Source organism: Corythoichthys intestinalis, chromosome 1 (genome assembly GCF_030265065.1).
Source record: "Corythoichthys intestinalis isolate RoL2023-P3 chromosome 1, ASM3026506v1, whole genome shotgun sequence".
Taxonomy (NCBI): domain Eukaryota; kingdom Metazoa; phylum Chordata; class Actinopteri; order Syngnathiformes; family Syngnathidae; genus Corythoichthys; species Corythoichthys intestinalis.
In genome coordinates, this window is record NC_080395.1 from 56,570,379 (window position 1) to 56,592,553 (window position 22,175).

Here is a 22,175-nt window from a genome sequence, read left to right on the forward strand (position 1 = left end):
TAAGAGTCATGTTACATTACATAGAGATAAACGTTCTCCTGCTTAAGTCTGGTTTATCCACAATAATAAGAAGTCATATCTGCCCCAATTGTGCGCTCAATTTTACATTTTATTGTGGTTTTTGTGGTTCTGGTGTTCTGTCAAATTTTTCACCCCATCAGAAATTGCAACTTTGCGGTTCTGCGCATGCGCGAAATGTTAAAAATGGCCGTGAATGCAGCAGTTCCAAAGCAAACACTACAAACTTTCTTTAACAAAAGCAATAGTTACTTAAGTTTGATCACTGTTAACGTCTTCGCCGTGTCGTTAAGCATTAATTTACGCCATATTCATGTTGCACATGTATTTTTTTGATGTAGCTTGTTTATTTAGCACCTTTGGATAACATTGAAAGTCCAACTGAATGTAAAAGAGGTCTTTTTCATCGCTACAACAGCTTTGGGAGAAAAATATTATAAGGGTGCAAAATTTGACAGAACATATGTCTCAACAAGCTAGCAACATATCTTGGGGATGTGGGGAACACTCAGAATAAAGCATTGACTGCAAAATGTACATTATAATGTGCTGGTATGGCAAAACACGAGCAAGACATCCAGAGAAAATGGTGTATAAAGGCCTATAGAATCTTAGCAAGCGCAACAGCTCTATGTTTTCGCCCTGACATGATTTTGCATGAACGTGGCTCTGAGTTCCATTTGAGTCAGTGCTTTGGCATTAACAGTCATCTACATTACACGACAGTCAAAGTATTGGATATTTGCAAGTATTGGTACAATTCAAAACAAATATAAAAACTAAATCTTACGTTTGTTTTGACGTATCCAGGTTGCAATAACTCCTGTGTGTCGTTGACATACAACTTCTCTCTCCCGCTTTTCCGCTCTCGAGAGTCCACATACACAGATTCAAATGCGCGACACTAAATAACTCATTCATTTTACTCAATATTTTCACGTTTCTGCCATTTGTCTTTTATAGAGTGCAATTTTTATATGAAAAAATAAGTAAATATTTATTCTTTTACTTAGAGTGTTCTTGTTCTCCTCCAGTTACAATATTATTGTGTAAATATTATAGGGTTGTCAAAAGATTAAAAATTTTAATCGAGTTAATCACAGCTTAAAAATTAATTAATTGTAAGTAATCGCAATTCAAACCATCCCTAAAATATGCCATATTTTTCTGTAAATTATTGTTGGAATGGAAAGATAAGACAAGACGGATATACTATACATTCAACATACTGTACATAAGTACTGTATTTGTTTATTATAACCATAAATCAACAAGATGGCATTAACATTATTTTTGCATTCTTTCTATGAAAGGGATCCACGGATAGAAGGACTTGTAATTCTTAAAAGATAAATGTGACTTTGTATATTGTGACTAAATATTGCCATCTAGTGTATTTGTTGAGCTAAACGAAATGTTTGAATAGAGTTTGACCAAAGTCTGAGTATTATTTTGCATAGCTATTTTGATTGGGAATGCCAGTTCTCTTTGCATTGGGCGCTCTTTATTTTGTGAACATTATTTTTTTTTGGAGAGATAGGAATATTATTTTTGTTGTGCTTTCAGTATATGATACTGTAGCCACTTAACTGTTCTGCCCAAATGCATGATGGGAAGTTGGACAACCATGACTGTCAGTGGTGGCAGCAAAAGCTATATGTTCTCTGCGTTGTGTTCAATACAGGGTGTTAAGAAAAAGATCATCTCCTGTCATTCTTCCCCACGTCACTCACCACAATAGATATTATTGTTGTGAAAGAGATGCCAAAGCATAACGGGGCCCCAATGAATGCCTGTGTCCACTCCACTCGCTTGTCTCTGCCTCTTAGCTCTCAATATACATAAAACGGCGCCATAGTCTGTTTGTGGCAATGCGTGAATGGGTCTTTCCGCGCATGTGTCAAATGTGTTAAATATTTTAACGTGATTAATTTAAAAAATTAATTAACGCCCTTTAATGCGATAAATTTGACAGCCCTAAAATATTATTCCAGACAATTTAATAGATTTTACAATACCCAAAAGTCATTTTTCTCAATGCAGGAGTATTTACTCCACTTGACATGAACAAAGCAAGCCAAGTAAAATTGGAAGTGTGCATGTTTTCATTCGTTTTGTGAAGCAAAAGAGATGAGTGGCATCTAATGTGGGCACTGGGTAGCCTCTGGCCCAGTGCCACACTTGTGCATGTATTTGGCAGTTTAAGGGGGTTAATCTTCACGCTTCACTGCTGCGAACAACCAAGACAAAAGAAAAAAAAACTGAAATGTCATGTCCATAATCGATGTGTGTGTATTTATTATACTCAGATATCAACGAGTGTGCGGAGGGCCTGATTGAGTGTCACAACCATTCCCGCTGTGTGAACCTCCCTGGCTGGTACCACTGTGAATGCAGAACTGGTTTCCATGACAATGGCTCCTATCTGCTTGATGGTAGCTCATGCATTGGTGAGTATAGACTGAGTTTAAGACATTTTATCACCTCTTCAAATGAAGTAGCTGCTAGCCAGGCCCCATAGATCTATCACCTCATGAATATCGTATTTGTGCCACAGCTTTTATTATATGATTAGAACTCGCAATACTTCCTGCTTTTCCCGCTGTCGCTTTTATTCGTGATCCTTTTGCACATTCTTCTTCATATGATGCATGTGGGCTGTGAGCTGCATTTTAAATGGAGAGGATATGTTTATTCTGCTAACCCTAACCCCTGTATAAAAAGTGTTTTTTTTTTTTTTTTTTTTTTAAGAGAACCTCGGACGTAAAGACTTGTAGGCTCTAATAAGCCACAATGTTTCTCTTTTACTGAAATATGTTATTAGAAACACATATTATTGACATTGATTTAAAAATCTATGATATTTAGTACATGTTTTGACCTACAGAGGGCCACATGTTTCACGCGCAATATACGCAGGGGGTGATGACGTGGTTGGGCTGGGCTTGGAGAATAGCTGTGCTAGCTAGCAAGTGAAGCTCGGATGACAACTGGCATGATTTTGTCACATTCTGCTGCTTTTTTTGTTGCAGAGCTGTTTTATGAGTGTTGTGAACGGCAAGCCATTGATGCAGATCCAAATCACAGACCAAGAAACAGAAATAGTGAATGTTTGTATAAACAACAAAGGGAGCACGCCAAAATTGCGAGTATAACAAAGCACAACTAAGAGCGCACGCTATAAGATGCAAATATAATAGAATACAAAAATCTAACTACAAAGTCCACAAGGGCATAAAAGTAAAATGATCAAACCAGGACATGACCGTAGAAACGTCGGGAAGCTCGAAGGATGATGCACACACAGTGGTAAGCAAGGCAAGTAACACGCAAACAAGCAATAGTCCGACACTCGCAGACGGTGACAGGAGTCCTTAAATAATGAGCGCTCCTAATGCGCCACAAGTGTGCTGCCACGGCCCCGCCCATCCAGCTGAATCAGATGCTGGAATGAAAAAATAACTGAGAAGACATACAGATATGACAATGAGTTCCCAACGTCATACCTGCATGAATTCCAGCTCATCAGCAGTGTCTCTAAATCAATCCTAGGCGGCTTGCCGAGATATTAACTCGTTGCTATCTGACAGTTTGTACATCCCTTCGTTGCTAGTTGCATCAATGCCATTTTTTTTTTTTTTTTTGTGTTCGTCTGCTTCTCACCGCGGTTTCACTCGTTTTTTTTAATTTTTTTTTTTTTATTGATCCCGACCTACTGTTACGGACCCTTTTTGACTCCCTTTTCGCGATTGCTTGTTTTTTGTATGTTCAATAAATCCTTTTACGCAATCCCTATGTTATTGTTGTCTGCTTGCTGTCTGAAGTGAGCCGCGTTTTGTAATTCTATGGTCAAGCCACCTGCACTGTCTTTTCAGTTGCGTTTCCCTTTCAGATTTTGCCGCACAGACAACGCATGTGGGTTGTGATTGCTTTTATAAGGAAAATCATGACTCCAATGTCAAGCGAAAGTATAGTCCTGTGGTCTACGGGCTTGTCTGTCGCACGGGAAGCACGAGTTTGAATCCTGCTGGAAACCTCCATTTAATTGCTTAATCTGCTTGTTTTGTGAATTATCGACAGTGCTGTCCTGCTCATCACTTTTTTGCTCAGGTTCAAACTGGAAGGGCAGAACTGACGACATGTTTATGTAGCTAACGAGTGGCACTGTGGAAGTACGGCAGCGCTGCCCAGTGACGTCACCACCCAGAGTGCATTGCGTCATCAACAACAATGCTGATTTTATAAAAATAAAACATTAAGAGAGGTTTGAATATCAAATTATCATAACTCATACTAACATTTATCTTTTAAGAACTACAAGTCTTTCTGTCCGTGGTTCTCTTTACCAACTGCTCATAAAATTTGAATGTATCCATGATTGACTGGGTGCAACATTGCCCACGGCGGACTTTATGATGATAAAAGACATGTTGAGGTGGGCTAAGTTTACCACGTCATCACCTGCATTTTATATCTGTAGGTTAAGACTGTGATAAAATTATTTAGCCTACATTTTGCCTCAAAATTTACATTTAATTATTGATTTATTATTATTATTATTATTATTAATTTAGTAATAATAAAATAAGTGTGTATGTATGAGACATGGCGGGTGTTGGATAGGGTTGATAAACATCTCCCCTGAAATTAGTTTTTGGGATGTCTTGGGGAACTTAAGATGTCTTCATGCATTGTACGAATGTGCCTGGTAAACAAGCTGATTTTAGCCACTGCTGCTTAGTTTGACTTGTTCATGATGGAGGCTTGACAAATATTATGAGCCCTACTTTCTAGCACCACACTTGTGCACTGTGGCATAAAACGCAATGCAAGTGGATGTTTAAATGGTAATTTTTACTTGAAAAAGAATAAAATGTTCATCGTGCTGGGATTAGGCATGAGAGACTAATGTGAGTGATAGCTGTCTTGACGGCTTCGAGAGAGAAGCTGCAAGACTGGTTGTCCTGGATCGGTTGCTCTGTAGTCTTCTCCCTAAGGGGAGAAGCTTGAAATAGAAATCTCAAGCCTTGATGATCAGGACACTAAAAATCTCTTCAAATCCTCAGTCGCTGTTTGGGATGGAAGTAGAGACATTGGTACGACTTCTTGAGATGACAGGAAGTGTTGACTGTAAACTTGATTTTCAGAGCTTCCTGGCAATGACTTCACTCCGCTGCTGTGTGTTCACATTTCCTAGCCACAACCTTGCCGTCAGGGCGCACTTCTCGTGATGCTACTCCATGAAAGCTGGAATGTTGTTGCAGTAACTGCTGGGCATATTTTATCATCCTTCAAGGATTCTGCCTCACTGCTACCTAAGCCCTCCATCACAGATATAACGAGTGTTGGGCACGTTACTTTAAAAAAGTATTTAGTTATAGTTACTCACTTCTTCCAAAAAGTAACTGAGTTAGTAACTGGATTACTCTATGGTAAAAGTAACTAGTTACCAGAGAAAATAATTATTTCTGTTACTTTAAAAAGAAGTTGTTGTATGTCAAAGAATTTGAAATTTTCTGAGCAGTATTCGAGTCACTTGAATAGAGAAGAACAGACAGGTAGTTGTGTTATAGAACCTTGTAATATTTATTGCACCTCACCAGCAACAGATTTATCGTACACTTAAAGTGCACCAAAACTAAACAGATTTGAATTGCTTACCACAGATGTCGACAAAAGCTTTGCCCCAGGACATAAATTACACTTTACATGCACGTTCTTTCCTTTAATTTCTACCAACTTGAAATAGTGTTTATATCTCCACCTCATCAAGCACAAATTTTCCTCTGAATGCTCTGCCATCATATCCCTCTGCATCTGTTTTGCGGTTGTGTGTTTGCCGCATGCGCTCTTCCGGTTTGTGTGTGAAAACACCGGCTCTGAAGTGTGTGCGCTATTTGAACAATGTTCACCCTTTCGAGCAAGCCGAAGACAAATGGAGTTCTGTCGACGAGCTTCCACAATTACGCAAAATGGACATTCTGCTGTATTATTGTTTGGTGTATGTTACTAAACTCATCAGTGACTCCGAAATTACAAATCGCTACAAAGCTACAAACAGTTTTGCTGCAATGGATGCAGAACCTGCACATTATGACCGTATCAAACGGCAACTCCATCGTTCTTGCAAAAGTAGGCTATGTGTGTTTACTATTTTCATTGCCATGAACCTGAACGCACCCCAAGTCTTGGATGACAAACAGAGCAGAATAGACTCGCTACGGCTGGTATTTTCTTCAATTTATTCAAAGTAAGTAACGCACTACTTTTGACCGTCAGTAACGGTAACGGCGTTGTAACGGCGGAAAAAATAATATGTTTTACCCTGTTACTTAAAAAAATAATTAAGTTATTTATAACGGCGTTATTCCCAACACTGGATATAACCAGCATCTAATGACAACATAAAGACAAAAAGGACTTGTTGAATCACTTTTCACACCTGTTCGCACATTTATCATTTCTGTGATTTCAATATTCATATGGACTATCACAACAATTACCTCAAAAATGGCTTTTCCTCCTGTCAAGACGGCTTCGGTTGAAAACAATATTTTCACTTCACTGCATGCAATGAGGGATAGATTATGGATTAGGTCTAATACTCTGGTGTCACTTTGTCCAAATATGCGCCCCACTCAATCCCACACCCCAAACATACGTAAAAAAAAAAAATCCTCCCCAGACTAATCTCATTCAATAAAATTAAACACATTAAAACACCCACACCTTTTTTGCTGACTCCAGTGACTTCCCAACACAGTCACCAATAATCATCTACACACACTCCTAAACTCCCACGCTCCTGCAAAAACAAAAACAGTCCCCATCACCCATTCTGCAGCATGGGTCACCGTCGCTCTCAGATCCTTCGTGCTATGAGGCTGCAGTTCAGTGCAATTCTGTATTTCTTAGAATTCAACACTTTGATAAAACAGTGCCAATACAGTAAGCAACAATCAATGAAGCTTGACTGGGGGTCCATTCTGGCTGGAGAAAGGACGATAAGCTGTCTTTGTTATACAAATAAACAACTACCGTATATGCTGGGTCAATTACCATTTAAAAGAAAATATAGATTAATGAAGTCATATTTATTCCGTCAACTATTTTTTTGAAAATAAATAAAGATTAATGCACATATTAGATCTTTGGTGTAATCTCAGTATATAGTATAATGAAGGGAGAAAACACAATTGGGTTGTGCTTACCTTTGCTACAAAATGATATTCCGTGGGGCAAATAAGTATTTAGTCAACCACTAATTGTGCAAGTTCTCCCACTTGAAAATATTAGAGAGGCCTGTAATTGTCAACATGGGTAAACCTCAACCATGAGAGACAAAATGTGGAAAAAAAAGCCCAGAAAATCCCATTGTTTGATTTTTAAAGATTTGCAAATCATGGTGGAAAATGAGTATTTGGTCTATACCAAAAGTTCATCTTAATACTTTGTTATGTACCTTTTATTGGCAATAACGGAGGCCAAGCGTTTTCTGAAACTCTTCACAAGCTTTTCACACTCTGTTGCTGGTATTTTGGCCCATTCCACCATGCAGATCTCCTCCAGAGCAGTGATGTTATATACCGCCTTATTGACTGCTCTATTCTCCTAGTTCCGTTTTTGTTCAGACATCAGCCCATTTCATATACTGCTAAATTCCCGTTTATGGTGACTCGGAATTTACCCGCGTCATTGTTTTCACACATGGAGAGATATCCCTGGATTAAAGCGGGTTGGGCGCTTTCACAGACTTGTCCCTTGTTGCAGACTCTGCGCTCTCTGTGCGAGGAGGGCAGCTGGTGCGATTTTATAACCCGGACATTACGTCATTTTTGGTCAGCAACAGCAACAAAATTAACCACACATTTCCAAAGATGGACGATGGACTCTCTTTCTCGGCTCAACGATCCAGTAGCAATTTGATTTCGTTATTTTTGCCAGTTTAATTTTGCTATTTCCAGTTTGCCATGTTGATAATTGTGATGTTTGTTTACTGCTTTTTGTCGTACTGCGAAGAAAGAGGAAATGACGATTGGCCCACGCATGTGACCCGGGAATTTAACGCCTGCTTTCACACAAATCGCTTCACGTGACTCGGTAAATGTCCGCCTCATCTCCGTGTCAGTCAACCCGAAAAATTGCTTTTGCACATAAGGGCTACTCGTTTAAATCCCGGGATTTTAACGGTGCTGAGGTATATGTGAAAGGAGCTATACTGCATACAGTAAATACTAACCAAGATATTTTGCACACAAAAACCAACAATTTATGGTTTACTGGCCAACCTGTCCAAGTCCACCAGGCTAAGATGGATACCAACAGGAAAGCGCACTTATAAAGGATGTAACATAGCCAAAAAAAATGAACGAAGCAACTAAGATGAAGAGTTTTCTGCTAATGACAGTATAGTTTTGGCCAGGCCTTTAAGCTCTCACAATTTACAGGAGACCATAACTCCAAAATGCATTACAATAACCTGACATAGTAGCTAAGTATGCTCTACTGCAGATTTGAAACATTCTGATCACACATATGCTTATCCCTACAAGCAACCCCCATCACTGCTCTTTTGACAGCCACCATCACACCTCGTAGGTCTTGTTCAGACTGGCAGCCAATATCTGATTTTCAGCCCATCCAGATTGAAACTGGATGGCTCTTTTGTAGTTTGAACAGTCACAAGGAACAGAAATCTGATTTTTGCAGGACAGATTGAAACCACATACCGATGTAGTTTCATATTAGATAGGGACAAGATACTTCTCAGTCTGAACAGCTCAGATGAGTTTTGACTGTCTGTGATGTCACTCTATGCTGAATGATGCCTTCCTTGCCACAGAAACCTATCAGGTGTGTCAATAACGTCTGAACAGGCCCAGATTTGATTTGGACACTTGCTACAAATAGTAATAATACAGTCAGCCCTAAAAATCATATTTTGAGGAGAATACCGATTGGAATCAAAATTGCTTGCAGTCTGAACGCAGTACTCATCCTCCTGCTGCCCTGGCCCCTGACAGGTGCAATGCAAACAGAAACCATCAAACGTTCAGATAACTCCCTTTGAATTGCCAGCTTTTATCTTTTTAAACGGGTGAGTCATAGACTGACACTGACAATTTTACACCTCCGTAGTGCCATTATTGCGCCATTATTGCAGCATTTAACTTTAGCTCAGTTACTCTGTATCAGTTGTACAGTTGTTGATCACTACTGGATACTTTATATTGAATCAGGACTCTTTTTATGTTTGTCATAAATGAATAGTTTGGTAGAGTATATTTTTTGTCTGTTGTGGCCCAACTACAAGAGACAAACTTACGTGTTGACATACTTGGCCAAGCCTGTGAATGCTGAGTGAGCACCAGAATCTGTTGTAAAAATGAATGTCTGTTTTCTTGCCGTTCTTACCATGTTTCAATGGCCCACCGTAAACAGTTTTCATCACCCTATATCTGTAGCCCTGACAGTTCTCTATTGATGTAGGACATTACACCATATCTTGCATACACCGATAGATGATAAAGAAAGCAGGTTTCCCACGGGTCCTTAAAAAGCCTTAAAATGTCTTGAATTTAAAATCTGTTTAGTCAAGGTCTAAAATTGTCTTAAATTAAATTGAAAATTATAGTATTTATCAAATTTAATGATGTGTTTAATTCCAGGGAAATCACTGTAGTCTTACCTTAAAACTTCTACAGTAATGGAATGTATTTGTTTCATTAAAGACCGTGCACTAAATACGAGAGTTTGGGATTTATATATGTTATACAGTACTTTGTTCGCAACCTTGGCATACGTCTGCGATTTTAGTTGTCGCCATGAAGGCATTTCCTTGTTATTCGCAGTTGTATAGCTTAGTGGGAATATTCAGAGATGTGGAAGTGTAAATTTAATCAAAAATGGATGGACAATGGTTTATTTAAGAGGTGGTTGGACTCTGGTAAAAATAAAAACAGTGCCAGGTGCAAAGTAGGAATGTGATAATATATCGAAAAGGTAATACAGTATATCTCAGTACTTTGGAGCCCAAAAGGTTTTCAATATGCTCCCACCAAGAATCAATATATCATTTTAAAGAGGTGTCACTGTTTAGGGAGAAAAAATCTTCCATTAGAGTTAGAGTATTGTCTACATTAGCTCACTGGCTGGCACTTATAGGCATTTATAGGTCACTTCTTTATTTTGAGTCACTTCCTATTCATTGGGGACATTCTTGAGTCATTTTTATAAGTAACACAAAATCAACAAGAAGTGATCTGTAAGTGCCCCAAAAATAACGGGAAGTGACCCGTCAATGCCTCAACAGGGAAAGGAATTGACCAAAAATTAACATGGAATGACGTGAAATGGCCCACGATTAACTCATTGCTTGGCATTGGCTGCCACTGACTGCCATAGACAAGGGATGGCAGCGAATGAAGTTCATTCGCTGCCACCCTCCCACTTCAAACGGATTGAACGAACATTTGTTTATTCGCTGCCATTCCTCCCACTTCAAATGGATAGGATGCCTACTAGTGATAAATACATTCAAATTCACAGCAAATTGATAAAAATAACTTGTTTTTTCTGTTTATTAGTTGGTATATAAATATCCTAGAATAATTTCCTGACACATGTATTGATCATTGTTGTATCGCCATTTCGCTAGATCTTTATAGTGTGCCATGGATCGCAAATCGCGAACTAAGCAGAAGTTCACACCCCTAGTGCAAAGTCTGCAAAAAGACTTTTTTGTTAGGGACAATGGGGATTAAAGCCGTCGAGTCGCACATGAGAGGAGAAAAACAGCAGTTAAAGTGAACTAAAATTACTTTTTTTTCTTCATCAAAAATTGGTACGACATTTTTTATTTTTTTATTTTTTTGGGGGACATACCACAGATTATTGACTGCTTAAGAGTGTTAGGGTGTGCGTCAGCAGGAAGGGATCCCAATGCAGACAAACGGGTTCTGGCGAGTAGTATTTTATTAGCGATCACGAGAAAGAGCGTGGCAGTGGAAGTTTGCTTGGCTCAGGGTAGTTGAGCTGACGAGGAGGCTCGGAAGGGAGGCAGGCGTGGAATCCGACGAGGGGTGCGCAGAAAACAGGACGTGAGTAACAGACGAGTTGATCGGGCAACGAGGTGGTGGCGTCCACTGGCTTATAAGATGGCTGATTGGTATTGCCAGCAGCTGTGGCCGCTCCACCCGTGTGGCGTCCAACCTGCAAATCAATAAAAACATTCACACCTGCCAAAGGTGGGCCAGGTCTTAGGAGGGTGGGGCCGAGACCCTAACAGGCGCCACCACCTGGCGCCCGACGAAGGCGACCGGGATGGGCGCGGTGGAAATCCCGGATGAGCTCGCCGGACAACACCCAGCGGGCCGGGATCCAGAACCGCGCTTCCGGGCCATAGCCCTCCTAGTCCACGAGGTACTGGAGCCCACGGCCTCTGCGGCGGACATCGAGAAGCCGCTTTACTTGATAGGCAGGACCCCCATCGACAGACAGAGGTGGCGGAGGCGGCTGAACAGGGGGTGCCAAAGGTCTTGTGGAAACTGGTTTGACTTGGGAGACGTGGAAGGTTGGGTGGACTCTGAAATGGGCAGGGAGCTTGAGGCGCACGGCGTTAGGATTCACCACCTTGGTGATTTCAAAGGGACAAACGAACTGGAGGGAAAGCTTAACGGACTCAGTGTTGAGCGGTAGGGTTTTCGAGGACAGCCACACCTTTTGTCCAACGGTGTAGATAGGCGCAGGCCTGCGGCGGTCAGCTTGGGTACGGGATTTCTCGGAAGCGCGGAGGAGTGCAGAGCGTGCTTTCTCCCAGACCCTGGATCAACGATTGATGTGGGCTTGAACAGACGGGACGGCAATGTCGCGTTCCTGTGTAGGGAACAACAGGGGTTGGTAACCCAAGGAGCACAGGTAGGGAGACATACCTGAGGAGGCATTCGGCAGGGTGTTGTGTGCGTATTCGATCCAGGGCAGTTGATCGCTCCAGGTGTTTGGATGAGCCTGGGTGGTGCAATAGATGGCCGCTTCGAGCTGTTGGCTTGTCCGCTCGCACTGGCCATTGGTTTGTGGGTGGTAACCGGAGGAGAGGCTTATGCCAACGCCCAGGGCCGCACAGAATTCCTTCCAGACCTGTGAGGTGAACTCGGGTCCCCTGTCAGAGACTATATCAGCCGGGATGCTATGTAAACGGAAAACATGGTTGGTGAGCAGAGTTGTGGTTTCTGTGGCTGTTGGTAGCTTGCGCAGGGGGATGAAATGGGCGCCCTTGGAAAACCTATCTACTACGGTGAGTATAACAGTGTTGCCCTTGGAAGGAGGCAGACCGGTGACAAAGTCCAGGGCTATGTGGGTCCAAGGGCGGCTCGGGATGGGTAACGGGCGGAGGAGTCCAGAACTGGCCTTGGTGGTAGTTTTGCTGTGAGCATGTACAGTACATGCCAGAACATAGGATCTGGTGTCCTCTGGCATGGTGGGCCACCAGAACCGCTGGCGCAGCACAGCCAGCGTCCTACGGATGCATGGGTGGCAGAACAACCTGGAAGAGTGAGCCCACTCCAGCACTTGGGAACGAAGATCCTGGGGTACAAACAGGTCAGGTTGTGGGCCCGCGAGGGTCTGGGTGTTCACCATGGGAGTGTTTCACCTTCCGCTCGATCTCCCACTCCATCGAGGCAATGAATCAAGTTGGTGGAAGGATGGGGGCTGGTTCCTCCTTGGGTACGTCGGTATGGAATTGGCGTGACAGGGCGTCGGGCTTGGTGTTTTTGCTACCTGGAATATAGGACAGAGTGAAATCAAAGCGGCTGAAAACATGGCCCACCTGTCCTGTCTTGGATTCAGTCTCCGGGCAGACTTGAGGTATTCCAGGTTTTTATGGTCCGTGAGCACGATGAAGTGTTGGGCCGTCCGTTCCAGGAGATGGTGCCATTCTTCCAAGGCCAGTTTTATCGCTAAAAGTTCCCTGTCCCCGATGCTATTATTGCGTTCAGCGGGGGAGAGCCTACGAGAGAAAAAAGCACAAGGGTGGATCTTGCCATCAGCAGGTCTGCGTTGGGACAGCACCGCGCCAACGCCAACCTCCAGGGCATCGACCTCCACGATGAACTGCAACGAAGGGCTGGGATGGACTAGCACCTGCGCAGAGGTGAACCGGCTCTTGAGGTAGCCGAAGGTGAAGTCTGCAGCGTCGGACCAGAGGAACGGTTTGGCAGTGGAAGTGAAAGCAGTGAGTGGAGCCGCTATCCAGCTATAATTGCGGATGAATCGGCGGTAGAAGTTAGTGAACCCGAGACATCGCTCTAGCTGCTTTCGGTCAGATGGGCGAGGCCAGTTCAAGACCGAAAGCAGCTAGAGCGATGTCTCGGGTTCAAGACCGCAGTAACTTTTGCCGGGTCCATGTGTAGCTCCCCCTTTCCCACGACGTAGCCGAGGAATATGGTTTCCGGAACATGAAACTCGCACTTTTTAGCTTTGACGTACAGTCTGTTCTCGAGGAGCCGCTGGAGCACTTGACGGACGTGGTCCTCGTGCTCCACTGGTGAGTGCGAGAACACCAAGATATCATTTAAGTACACCACCATGAACCTGTTAATCATGTCTCCCAGGACATCGTTAACAAGGTTCTGGAAGACTGCAGGGGCGTTTGTAAGCCCAAACGGCATTGCCAAATATTCAAAATGGCCTAGGGGTTCATTAAAAGCGGTCTTCCACTCTTCACCCTCCCTAATACGGACCAGGTGGTAGGCGCTACGTAGGTCGAGTTTTGTGAAAATAGTAGCACCATGGAGGGGGGTGAACGCGGACTCAAGAAGTGGAAGAGGGTACTTATTTTTTACCGTTACGTCGTTTAGGCTTCAGAAGTCTATGTAGGGTCTCAGGCCGCCGTCCTTTTTGCCTATGAAAAAGAATCCCGCACCTACAGGGGAAGACGACGGACGAATGATACCAGTTGTCAAGGACTCAGTAATGTATTTTTTTCGCCTCCCTTTCTGGTAGAGAAATGTTAAAGAGGCGACCTTTAGGAAGAGCCGTACCAGGAAGGAGGTCGATAGCACAATCATAAGGACGGGGCGGAGGGAGCGACACTGCGCGGTCTTTATCGAATACCTGCCCCAGGGTAGCATGTTGGTATGGCGGACAGATCAGGTTGTCTCACGCTCTAGACAGGAGAAGCAGGCACTAAGGCGGATTTTAGGCAGTTAGTATGGCAAAAATCACTCCAAGCTGTCAGCCTGGGGTGCGTCCAGTCTATGGAGGGGTTATAAGTTTTCAACCAAGGCAGGCCAAGGACCAGCGGTGTGCAGGGGCTATGGAAGACTAAAAACGTGCTCACCTCTCGGTGGTTGCTGGCCAGGAGGACGTCTATGGCTTCTGTTTTATGACTCACCCCAAACAGGAGACGACCGGTGCAGGAAGCAGGCGCGTAACCAGCCCAAATGGTCCATGAGGCCACGATCTATAAAATTCTCATCAGAGCCACAATCAATAAGGGCAGTCACTGTGCGAGACTGATCCTTCCACGTGAGGGTGGCGGGGAGCTGGAGCCGGCGTGTGGAATTGTGGGACATGAGACTCACCAGTAAGCCTTTTCATGGAGAGCCCAGACGCACTGGGCAGCCGCGGATGAAATGCCCACTCTGACCGCAGTATATACATAATTGAGCACTATACCTGCGAGTGCGCTCCTCCTGTGTCAGCCCGGTGCGGCCACACTGTATTGGCTTGGTCCTTTCAGCAGGGGCGGCGTAGCCTGCACAGTGACAGTAGCTTGGACAGGAAGCTGGGGTGGCCGCGGGAAGACGGCGAAGCCGGGGTGCAGAGCAGCCGGTTGTACCCTTCGTTGTCTCGCGCGTTCTAGCAGGCGATTGTCGATTTTTATGGTTTGGCGGACCAGATTGTCCAGCGATTCCGATTCGTCCCGTGTGGCCATTTCATCCTGGAGGGTTTCGTCTAGTGTGCGGATGAATATTCCTCGTAGCGCCGCGTCACTAAAACAGCTTTCAGCCACCAACGTCCGGGACTCCACTGAGAATTTGGCGATGCTTCGAGTCCCTTGGCGAGCCGACATGAGCCGTTTGGCTGCCTCTTTGCCGCGGACTGGATGGTCAAAAACTTTGCGCATTTCCTCGGTGAAGCGGGCATAAAAGAGACACACAGCGGATCCCTGTTCCCACACGGACGGCGCCCAATCCAAAGCTGCCCCCCGCAAGCAAGCAATGAGGTAGGCAATGTTTGCTCTATCCCCCTGCCCCTGGTATGTGGATGGTTGCTGCTCAAAAACTAGGCTGCAATGAACTAGGAAAGCTCGACACGCACCCAAGTCGCCATCGTACGGAGCCGGTGCGGGAACGTGGGGTTCGGCACCGGGCTAACAGTGGGCGTGAGGTTCGAAAAGGCGGAGTGGCTTGGAGGCAATGAGGCAATATGTGCGTGAGGAAGCGGTGCTAGTCGTGCTTGGATGGCCTGGATTGTCCGAGAGATGTCCGTTACCTTCTATGGCCTGGTGTTGGTCAATGAGTGACGTAGGCGAGCTGGCGAAGTTGTCTGCGAGATCCATCGTGGCCCGATCAAACTGTTAGGGTGTGCGTGAGCAGGAAGGGATCCCAGTGCAGGCAAACGGGTTATGTGAAGTAGTATTTTATTAGCGATTACGAGAAAGAGCGTGGCGGGTGGAGTTTGCTTGGCTCAGGGTAGTTGAGCTGATGAGGAGGCTCGGAAGGGAGGCAGGCGTGGAATCCGACGAGGGGCGCGCAGAAAACAGGACATGAGTAACAGATGAGTTGATCGGGCGACGAGGTGGTGGTGTCCGCTGGCTTATAAAATGGCTGATTGGTATTGCCAGCAGATGTGGCCGCTCCACCCGTGTGGTGTCCAACCTGCAAATCAATAAAAACACTCACACCTGCCCAAGGTGGGCCAGGTCTTAGGAGGGCAGGGTCGAGGCCCTAAAAAAGAGAATACACAAAAATCATAAAATATATACAATATACCATCATGAAGTCATTTAATTGCTATTTACATTTCAGTCTTGACATTTTACCCCTTATAAAACAAAAGAATTTCAAAAAAACTAAATTTGAGAGGATATTGGGCTCCTCTGGGAATTAAAAAAAAATATTAATTGTAAAATTATAGGATAATATTTAACTACTATAATAATTCTGTTATTTTGGTCATTACCAATGCTGTTTTGTTTGGGACGCGGTTGTAAAAACATTACATGTGTCTGTGTTTAGCATCATGCTAAAAAAATGGCATGTGGGTAGTCCACACTATTTTCAGTAAAATACTGTATACTCATTTACATATAACTGGGCTCAGAAAATTGAATTAATAGCATATGCTTCCATTTACTGTATATGCAATTCATTTTGAAGCATTGCAGGGTTTTGAATATGCTGTGTATATAGGTATTAGGGATGGGAGCAGCTTGGAGCTGTAGTTCTTTCCATTATTGCTTTGACTGAGAACTACATGGGATGCGTCTCAAAATGTATGTTACTGCCGAATGCGTTGGAGAAAGCCAAATAGCTTTGATGGAAAGAGTTTCCACAATGGTGACAATAATACATTATGTTAAAAAAAAGAAAAGAAAAGAAAAGAAAAAAGAAAAGAAAAATGAAGGAAGTGGGAAGGGGCACTGTCTCCCTGCATAACAATGTGCCTGTACTACTTTCTCATTGTCTGTAATTGACCGGACCTTTCCATATACAGACCTATAGCAGAAATATAATTCACATTTGCACTCACATGGATAGTGTGCACATACTGTACTATTTGTTCTATACTGTGTATTGGAGCACTGGTTTCTTAATTTTAGGTTTTCCATTTGGCTAGCTGTGCGCAACTGTATTCTCCAAATTGCTTTTGAGTTGCAGTCTTGGTTATGTATTATCTGCAAGCAGTAGCAAAAGGTGGTGAATGTAGCATGACGAGCATTAATCCTTCCGCAGATGAAGTGCATGTCCTACCAACTAATGGGGATTTTATGTAGTTTTATGCAAATATCCTGATGGAGAAAAAAAAAAAATTCTCTGCTGAGCTATTGTGCTCTGACATTTTTTCCTGCAAACTTGATTCTGCCAACAATTGCAGCATGTATTCAGCAGTGGCACAGCATATTGTCATGACTACAACATGAGCCAAGCTTCCTGTCATCTCAGTGTATTGAATGCCAAGGGCAACTGTATCCTAACTCAGATTATTGCACCAACTACTTGGTTGATGTTTATGGTTTATGTTTCTTTAGTTGATTTGACCTTAGCTTGTTTTCAAAGTTCACATCAGTCGGCTATGGCAGTTACATACAAAAATGGCATAAATTCAAACAGTAGATGGCGCTAACCCCAGCCTTTCAGCAGGACGCCACATTAGGTTTGGCAAAAGAAAATGCAAATGTATAGCATAACAGCTGCGCCTCAACACTGCTGCAGAATCATAATGACAGTAATGCAACGGTAAATGCTGGGGCTGTATAAAGTACATTCGTGCAGTGGTGTGCCTTTTAGGCTTTCTCTGCTGGTATAAATATTTTACTGACCTTCATTTAAAACTTAAATGACTTCTATCAGTTTATTTCCAATTGTCTTTTCTCTTAATTTTGTAAATAGTGTGTGCCTGGCTGCTCAGTTTCTTTTCATGAGTCTTTGTGGAGATATGTTTTTGTTAAATCAGACTTGACCTTCTAGGTTGCTATGTGTTCTATAGACCCTACTCACGTGACGTCACAGCCACGCCCCCGCACCATGATGTCCGCATACTCGCCATAGAAATGCATTAGCGCTTCGTAAATTCTTCCTATTATTGCACGTTTTACTGCTCGTCAACATTAATACTCAAAATGGTGAAGTCGTGTTTGGCGGTCGGTTGCAAAAACAGAGAAGATAGACGGAGAGACTTGAATTTTTACCGTATTCCGAGAGACACGAAGAGGAGGCCGCGATTGACTGCTGCAATTCGACGAGACAACTGGGCTCCAAACGACTACCACAGATTATGTAGTAGTCATTTTATATCTGGTAAGATGCATTTAATATATATTTAGAGGGTTTCGGGCTGACAACCACAATTAAGATCATTGCTAGGCTAATCGCCGACAACATACACGTATGTATGTAGTTAGTGCTATCGCTAAACCATATAAACATTAAAAGCCCTAGCTCCATTGACAAATGACATGAAATACATTAGACTTGACAGTGGATGTTAGCAAGAACAAAAGATTTTCAATTGAAAATTTCGTAACTCACCTTCCGAGCACAAGATTCCTGCCGAATTTTCGTGTACGAGGACGTGTTTCACCTAACCAGCAACGTAGCATTTATAAGCCTCCAAGCTCTTAAAGTTTTTCAAACTTTCGTGAGAATAGGCTGATTTTGTGTGGGTATCAGATGTCAGGCGAAGCCAGCGGGTCGAAAAACATCGATTTAGGCATCAAATACGGATCTGGCGAATGGATAAACTGAAGCTTTTCCACGTAACGCCTTTTATGCAACGGATCCAATGAGTTTACAGCGTCAGATAACACCGGGGCTTCCATGAATTGCTCTATAACTTGCTCGACTAATAGAAAACAATGAGAATAGGTCTGAAAAAGAGGTACAATATGGCGGCCGGAAACAGCGACACGCCCATTTTGTGACGTAGGTGAGTAGGGTCTATATAGAGAAGTTTCCTGAGCGAAATATGGGCGGCGCGATCTTGGACAATGTCTGCCCCGAACTTTCGGTTTAGTAAAAAAAGTCATTAGTTGTGGTTGAAGTAATCAGTGTGTTGAGTCAGTTAAAACTCCAAAATCCAACCAGAGGAACTCACGGAATCTCCAAAAATGGATCCAGCACGAAATTGATGAGACTCCGAGACGTTTTGTGCTGTCTTTGAAATCCTGGAAGCGCCTATACAGTGTATCACAAAAGTGAGTACACCCCTCACATTTCTGCAGATATTAAAGTATATCTTTTCATTGGGCAACACTGACAAAATGACACTTTGACACAATGAAAAGTAGTCTTTCTGCAGCTTATACAATAGAGTTAATTTAATTTCCCCTCAAAATAACTCAAAATATAGCCATTAATATCTAAACCCCTGGCAACAAAAGTGAGTACACCCCATAGAAACTACGTACATCCCTAAATGTCCAAATTGAGTACTGTTTGTCATTTTCCCTCCAAAATGTCATGTGACTCGTTACAGGAGTGCTGTCAGCATTGCTGCAGAGATTGAAGAGGTGGTGGGTCAGTCGGTTAGTGCTCAAACCATACGCCGCACTCTACATCAAATTGGTGTGCATGGCTGTCACCCCAGGAAGAACCCTCTTCTGAAGACGGTACACAAGAAAGCCCGCAAACAGTTTGCTGAAGACATGTAAACAAAGCACATGGATTACTGGAACCATGTCCTATGGTCTGATGAGACAGGGGGGCTTTCATATATATACATATAAAACCAAATAGTATGTCATTATTTTTAATTAAAGATATTGATCGCAATAAAACTTTTGGACAACATGATTCCCTTTCTTGTTTTATTTAAAACAATTGGTGTACTGTATGTGCAAAACATGTAAATAAATCACAATTTATAAAATTATTAGAAAAATAGCAAATGAGAATGTGATGTCAAGACAGCACTGTTACGTAGCCTCACCGGGTGGAATGCACGTAGTCTCGATATATGTCCATCAACCGACAGTATGTGTTGTTGACATTGTTGTGACGTACATTGAGTGTTCTTCCCTTGACTATCAGTGTTTTCCACCTGTAAACAAACGAACAAAAAAACTTGCAACACTTGCATTTATGCGTTGAAATCCTACACGTACTGATAAGACAGACAGAGTAGCAGCAGATAGCATGTGTTGCAGTCACAGTAGTACAGTAGTTGTTGCAAATAATATTAACCCTTGAGAGTCGAAGGACGCGCCGGCGCGTCCTTCGACTCACGTCGTCTTTGAAGCGCCCTCACGTTTTAATTACGTCACCCACATGCCGTTGGTTGGTCTCGTTTTAAAGTGCGGAAGTTGCGGTTTACTCTCGTTATTATTTGAAGTCAATCGACCAACTAAAACGTGAGATATTGTCATTTAAGTTTTATAGTTTTATTGTCCTCTCAAAAAAACATTAAAACGCTGCATGGATCATTTGTTTATGTCTATATTTCCATCATTTCTTGTCCTTTTTCAAAACGGAAGCTCCATGAAAAAAACACAACTCAAACGAACCCTTTCGAAGTCGCAGTGGAAGCACAAAATGCGTTTTTTAAAATAAATATAATTGCCGTGCGAGGTTCCACCGAACAAGAGGGAGGAGTGTTCTGAAGCAGCGAGGTGGCGAGCGACGGCCGTTTGGATCGTGCAGCGACTTTGTGTGACTTTGAGAATGAACGGAAAACTAAATTTAGCGCAAGCAATAGTGCTTTTTGATCAACTTGAGGAAGAGGATGGTCCAAATTCGTCATCATCGTCTTCTTCGGAAGAGTCCTCGAGTGAAGATAGTGACGGATTTGAACACGTGGGTGACGCCATCGACGAGCAGAGGTAAGCAAACTCACTTTTTTTTTTTTTTATGCTGAAAAAGTTTCTTTTGAAAGTTTCTTTTGATATTGCAAGACAAAGTTAATTTTGATGCAATATAAGTGTGTGTTTGTGTATATAATAATAAAATGTGCATATCAGATCAAAGTCGTACGTGCACTGTGTGTATCCAAGGCAGGAATTTATAATTGTGGTGTTCTTCTTTCTATATGAAGATTAGGGATGTAGCACATATTCAGCTAAGTATTCTTTCTATTGTCATACATATAGATTTCCATTATTACTGATTGCTGTATATATTTTTATTTTTACACTTTATTATTTTCATAAATACTGACTTTTTTCATGTACATTTATAGTGACAATGAAAGTAAAGTGAAATGAAAATGGAAGGGTGGAAGGGTGGAAAGAGGACCGACACCCCATGGAAGTGTGGGCTGTGTGATGTCGCCCTGTGTCTAATTCCAGGACGAAACTGCTTTTCGGAGTGGCATGCCTGAAATTTTTTTTTAACTTGTTTATTGTAAATATTTTTGAAAATACTTTTTTTTCCCAATGTGATATATATATATTTTTTTCCCCACAATCAGTCTTCTCAATTTGTGTATATAAATGTGTGTTCAAGAAGCTTGATTGTGTGTACATAGTTTTCATCAGGTGATGGGCCGCAATACCTAAACTCATAAGGAGATGGCCTCCAAACACTTTTTGTGTTAGATGGTATATATTTTTTCACTGTTTGGTCTGCTGTATATAACCTGTTTTGACTAGAGCAAATATAAAGGCAAAAAACGCCTATGGCTATACCTGTTGTTTATGTTGAATTGTCAAATATAAGACAATTTATTCTAAAACATTTTTGTTGAATGTTCATCCTAACATGTTGAATAAATATTACAAAGTTTCAAAACGGTTCGTTACGCATGTTTGGTTGTCTATTGGACATCAATATTAAAAATTTTGACAAAACGATTTTGGAATTTTTGGTCTTTTTGGGCCCAAAATGATGATTTATAATTGGTCAGTGAAGGAAACAACAGTTTGGACATGAAGTTCAAGGTGTCACAAAAAAAGGGACCAAACCAGGCCATCGTAAACAATTCTTTCTTTGAAATATAAAGGCAACTTCAAAGGCATGCAAAATCAGACAAAATGGGCCCAGACCTTAAAGGGTTAAAGATCATCATAATTACAAAGCCTCATCATAATGAGAATATCAAGGCAACAAATCGTTTCAAGATTTTACGGACGCATGAAAATGCAGGGATATGTCGAACATACCATCCATCACAGCAGTGGCAACACGGCTACAAAAACACCCGCTCTTTGTAGTGGCACAAGCTTGGTTCCACATCTGTCACCATGAACATGTTGACCTCCCCTGTCGGGATGATGGCAGATGGATGCGGTATTTCCAAATCGTCTTTTTTAAGGGATTGCTGGTAATCTTCATGTTGTGCGAGTTGTAACTAGGAACTAGTACTAGATGCATTTGAATTAGAATATTAAACGTTATCCCTGCTGACTTACCCTGAGAGCTGCTCCTGGTCTTTGTCCCTCTGATCGCATGCCAAATAATGACCACACACAGCATAACCTTATATTTTTCTTCTACAGT

At 42.4% G+C, this 22,175-nt stretch overlaps 1 protein-coding gene and 1 long non-coding RNA gene across 2 annotated transcripts in view; one reads left to right on the forward strand and one right to left on the reverse strand.

Moving 5' to 3' along the window:
- Positions 1–22,175, forward strand: part of LOC130913588 (protein kinase C-binding protein NELL1-like) — a 308,184-nt gene that overhangs the window by 272,675 nt on the left and 13,334 nt on the right. The window contains exon 16 of the mRNA XM_057832310.1: positions 2,328–2,468. Coding sequence (XP_057688293.1) covers positions 2,328–2,468 — 141 coding nt within the window. The remainder of the gene's footprint in view (positions 1–2,327; positions 2,469–22,175) is intronic.
- Positions 19,686–22,125, reverse strand: LOC130913598 (uncharacterized). Its single transcript, XR_009062789.1, has 3 exons — positions 22,088–22,125; positions 21,839–21,938; positions 19,686–19,782 (listed from the first exon to the last, which is right to left on the reverse strand). It is a non-coding gene; the product is annotated as an uncharacterized LOC130913598 (long non-coding RNA).